The 5375-nt window shown below is 38.5% G+C and overlaps 1 protein-coding gene across 2 annotated transcripts in view; it reads left to right on the top strand.

Moving 5' to 3' along the window:
- The window catches only part of LOC111868900 (prostatic acid phosphatase), a 17518-nt gene extending 12490 nt beyond the window's left edge, over window positions 1-5028 (top strand). For both annotated transcript variants that reach the window (XM_023859987.2, XM_023859986.2), the window contains 2 exons: window positions 993-1176; window positions 4147-5028. In XM_023859987.2, the coding sequence (XP_023715755.1) occupies window positions 993-1176; window positions 4147-4274 (312 nt within the window). In that variant the 3' untranslated portion in view covers window positions 4275-5028. The remainder of the gene's footprint in view (window positions 1-992; window positions 1177-4146) is intronic.
- Window positions 5029-5375: the final 347 nt, after the last annotated feature.

Genomic DNA, 5375 nt, shown 5'->3' with positions numbered 1-5375 from the left:
ACCTTAATATAGTTGTGTTGTGACGGTTTTAATAAAGAAATTGTAAAGATAATCTAGGTTATTATGAATTGAAGAAGCGTAAATCATGGTTTGACAAAGGATTCTCAGAATTATAAGATCAAAGGAAACAAGCCAAATTGCAGTGGTTACAGGATCCCAGCAAAATAAATGAGGATAATCTGAAAAATATAAGCTGTGAAGCCAGAAGACATTTCAGGTATATCAAGAGAGAATGTCTGAAAGACAAAATTAATGAACTTGCAATGAACAGTAAGAGCAAGAACAATACAGAGACCTGTATAGAGGAATAAATGACTTTAAGAGGGGTTACCAGCCTAGCAGTAACTTAGTGAAGGATGAAAATGGTGATCTGCTTGCAGATTCCCACAACATTTTGTATAGGTGGAAGAACACTTCTCTCAGTTATTGAATGTACATAGGGTCAGTGATGTTAGACAGATAGAAATACATACTGCTGAGCAGTTAGTACCTGATTCTAGTCGTTATGAGGTTGAAATTGCTATTGCAAAGTTGCAGAGGGTATAAATAGACAGGCAGTGATCAAATTCTGGCAGAACTGATTCAAGCAGGAGGTGAAACATTACACTTTGAGATCCATAAGCTCATTAATTCTGTTTGGAGTAAGGAAGAATTGCCTGATCAGTGGAAGGAGTCTTAATATTTTACCAATTCACAAGAAGGGTGATAAACTGTAGTATTATCATGGGATATCACTGCTATCCACTTCATAACAAAATTTTATCCAGTTTCCTCTCAAGGTTAAAACAAAGAACTTTGCCTTGGATTTCGCTACTTATAGTAATGTGTATCATGAACAATGATAGAATTCCAGCTCCCCACCCTCTTCCTTATTGAATTAATGAGCTGTGAAGAATTTAGAAACATAATGAAGTCTCCCTGTGTTATATGTATGCTTATGGTAAAATCATTATCTTAATTTTATTGTAATATGTACATTGCTGTTTGTTTAGGTCTTGTATCGTAACTCAACAAAATTTAGGCCCTACAATCTTGCTATCCCAGGCTGTGCTGCTGTTTGTCCCCTGGAGAAGTTTGCTGATCTCCTGAAGCCAGTTATTCCCGTCAACTGGGAGAAAGAATGCAAGATGGGTATTTTCTCTGATGATTTTGCCTTCAATTCACTTGCTATTTTAGGTCAGTATTTGATCCTAAATCTGATATTCATGCATTTTTTTCTTTCATTATTTCCTTTGTTCTTCTTTATATTTTCCCGCTTCCTTCATCTGTTTTGGCATAAAATTCTCAAAACAGAATGAGACATGCTGTTTGATTATGCTGCTCAAGTGGATTTGTTGTAACTTTTCAAATTTTCTTGTAGGAATTCTCAGACTTGGGTTTTTTATGCCTTGAAGGAACAGGTTTTCATAGAAATGATTTGCCTTTTAAAATTTTTAAAAATGTCATATTTGTTGTGATTTGAAGAGTAGAATTCAAGAAAGAGTATGAGTATGAGGGGTGAGCCATAAAACTGGCCCTAGCACTGTGACCTTCACTGGTATATTGAGCTTCCCCTTTGGATTAACACTTCATTAATGCTGCACTTCGAATGAAATGTAAGACTTTGTTTATGGGGGCATCATAAGTGTCACTTGGTTCCATGAAGAATTGACCCAGGTGGCAATATCTTAAATAAGCTATAGTCTCACAATCACATAAGATGTGTGTGTGGCTGATTCATCTTCTTGTAAGCACCTCTCACAAGTTGGGTCCTCTGTCAGTCCCAGTTTGGAAAGGTGTCCATTTAGGTGGCAGTGTCCAGTACAAGAAGAAAGAGTAAGGGTAATTTTTGTTACACCATTAAAACGTGTTTGATATATGTTCAAAAACAGAGAAAGAAAGTGCAGTGCAGTGCAGTGCAGTGTTATATACAGTGATAAACAGTAGGTTGCTATAATATCGTATACGGCAGAGAACCGCATTTAGAAAGCGAGTATCTGCTTAAGGATGAGAGCAACTGAGATAATACAGAGGGAAAAGTGTACATGTTTCTTGTTGATTCCAGTTGTGTTGCTTGCCAATATATCATGGCTATAAAATTAGAATATTCTCATTTTTTATCTGATGTACAAGACCTACAAATTTTCTTCATGTATAGGAATTAGTCAGATATAATCTTTTCAAATATACAAGTATATTTCAAACAGTGAGGGTTGCAGAAGCATACTTTATAGTCATGACATGGATTCATTACCATTCATTCCTCAGTTTTTGTGAATCGTAGTATAAATACAGGGTCCAGCAAACCGACCTCCCGTATTTGGAGAGGGCGCTGTATGAGTTGTGGTGGGGATACGGTGGCAGAGGGGGTATCGATCAATAGCAGTATAAGTGCCATTTTCAGTAGTCGCAATGGCGTGGCACGGTGAGCATCGTGCGTTTGTTGTGGAAGAGTATATTCGTAATGGTGAATCGGTGATTACTACTCAGCGAGCATTTCGCATTCAGTTCGAACTTGGCCGACATGATCCTGTTCCGGATAGAAAAACTATTCACGTTTGGGTATCAAACTTTAGAGCAACAGGTTCTGCACTGAAAAAGAAATCGCCTGGCCGACCTCGGACCGTAACAACGCCGGAAAATGTGGCACGTGTGAGAGCGTCCATCCAGCAATCTCCAAAGCGTTCAGCACTTAAACATGCAGCTGCCCTGGGATTGTCTGATAGGAGTGTAAGAAGAATCTTGCACAGAAATCTACACATGCACCCATACAAAATGATGGTTACCCAAGAATTAAGTGAGAGAGATTTTGAAACTCACAAAGCTGCGTGTGAGGACATTCTTCAGAACATTCCCTCTGGCGCTGTTTTGATTTCATCTGATGAGGCCCACTTCCAGTTGTCAGGTACTGTAAATAAACAAAATTTCCCCTACTGGTCAGCAGAAAGCCCTCAGGAACTTTACCAACAACCACTTCACAGCCCTTGTGTGACAGTTTGGTGTGCCGTTGCTGAATTTGGTGTGTGGGGTCCTTATTTTTTCGAGGAAAATGGGCTAACGGTAACGGTTACTTCGAATCGCTACTGTCACATGATCGAGACCTTCCTCCGACCTAAGTTAAACCAGTTTGTTGGGGACCATGAAGAGGGACAAGCCTGGTTCCAACAAGACGGAGCCACAGCTCACACTTCGCGGCGTTCTTTAGCAATTCTGAGAGAGTTGTTTCCTGGACGTCTTCTCTCATTGCGAGGAGACATCGTCTGGCCCCCAAGGTCACCCGATTTACCACCTTGTGATTTTTTTCTTTGGGGACACTTAAAGGCGCAAGTGTACAAACATCGCCCCACAACCCTGCAAGCACTTAAGGAGGCAATCACCCAGGCAGTGGCTGCCATTCCACCGGAAATGACACGAAGAACTATGGACAACTTCCGGGAAAGGCTTCGTCAATGTGTGAACAATGGAGGACGCCATTTACCGGAAATAATTTTTAAAACCAAGTAATGTAAAATAGCATCGTATTTGTTGTTCACAAATAAAAGTATTTTTTCTGTATCTTTGTTTGTTTGTTTGTAACTGCCTTTTGAAATACGGGAGGTCGATTTGCCGGACTCTGTACTAGGCATGTGTGGGAATGACTTTTTCTGTTCAAGTTGAGAATAAGGATTTTCAATTTGGGACCAATATTATAATAATAATAATAAAAATAAATCTATCTTAATTTTATTTTATTTTAACTTAATTTAAATTTAAAATTACTTTTAACCTGATATATTTTCAGTTTGCATAAGAATTATAACTGATATTGCAGTACACAGTAGCATAGTTGAAGCACTATTCTAAAAGCTGGAAGGTTGCAGGTTCGATTCCTGATGAGGCCATTGGATTTTTCAGTTGACCTAATCCTTCCAGCTACACTATGGCCCAGGGGTCGACTCAGCCTCTGACAGAAGTGAGTACCAGGAATCTTCCTGGGGGTAATAGGTGGCCAATGCAGGAGGCTGAAAACTTTACTAAATATGGGATGTTTCCTCCTATTCATATATTCTTTATATTTTCAATTATTTTCAAATACAAATAAATTAATCATAAAGATGTAAAGCAAACTATAATTTCATTAAATTTATAAATTATTCTGTCATGAATTCATAACTCTTTTGTTTCCAGCTCTGATGGTGAACTGTATTTTGGCTGTGTTGCTCGTGTTTTCTGTGGTTTTTGGAATTGCATACTGGAGGAAACAGAAGGTATCCTCAGGTTACTGCTATCACCAGCTTCGGCAGGATATCGATTAGTGCAGTTTGTTGCTGTCTTGTCTTTCATCCGGACAGATTGCCAGACATGAATTTTGTGTGAGATGAAAACTTTACAGGATATGAGTCAATTTAGTTAAGGTATTGTGGTGTTGAGCCTAAAATTTATACTTACTGCTGAAGTATTTAGGTGAAGTATATAAATGTAATACAAAATATTCCAAAAAATATATACTTTATATTCTGAACATAAATTGTGTCATTGTAGATGGTGCATCAAAATCGGTGTTCACTCCTCAGGAAATGGAATGCATGGACTCTTCCCTTTTCAGTCAAAATAAAATATCGCCATTCCACTATGGTATTAAATTAATTCTCTGCATTTTTTTAAGGTTTCCAAATGTTTCAGCTGTTCCAAGGCTCCAGGTTGACTGACTTGTTCCATTACTACACAAAATCTGCTTGCTGTATCTTCTACAGGGAAGTCAAGCCCAGACCTGAAACTTGGCCATGTCAAAAATGTTTTCTGGACTCTGAAATATTGCAACAGTATTAACTTTGAAGAAAGCAGTCTTCTGAGATGTGGCACCGTGTAGATGTGGTGTTAACTGACGTTTCAGAGGAACGTATCACCTCCATCTTCAGGCTAGAAGGAAAAATAAAATGTTTCCAACAACAGTCCAGTCTGCTTGCACCGGTTCTTACTGTCTCTTTGCTTGTGAATTTTTTTATTTTTCCTTCTACCCTGTAGATGGAGGCGATACGTTCCTCCAAAACGTTGGTTAACACATCTACACGGTGCCACATCCAAGAAGACTGCTTTCTTCATAGTCACCGCCATGAAAACCTCAAATCTTACACAGTATTAACTTTACTTGTTGAATTATATCTTGATACAGGCGCAAATTAGATATACAAATTTAATATATCTATCACAGTACCTGGTTGGGTATTTTCAAAGGCAAGCAACAAGTGGTGGTCACGCAGTCAGTATAGTTTGCTTGCAGGCTACAGACCACAGAGTTGAGTTTAGTTTAGTTTACTTTACTTCAGTTCAGGTTTCATGAATAAGGTTAAGATAATAGATCATCAATCAGTCCTGTGGTATAGCAGTTAGCGATCGGGTATAAAACTTTGCCATCA

Source organism: Cryptotermes secundus, unplaced genomic scaffold (assembly GCF_002891405.2).
Source record: "Cryptotermes secundus unplaced genomic scaffold, Csec_1.0 scaffold685, whole genome shotgun sequence".
Taxonomy (NCBI): Eukaryota; Metazoa; Arthropoda; class Insecta; order Blattodea; family Kalotermitidae; genus Cryptotermes; species Cryptotermes secundus.
Note: the sequence above shows the minus strand (reverse complement) of the source record. Positions and strands in the feature narration are given on the sequence as shown.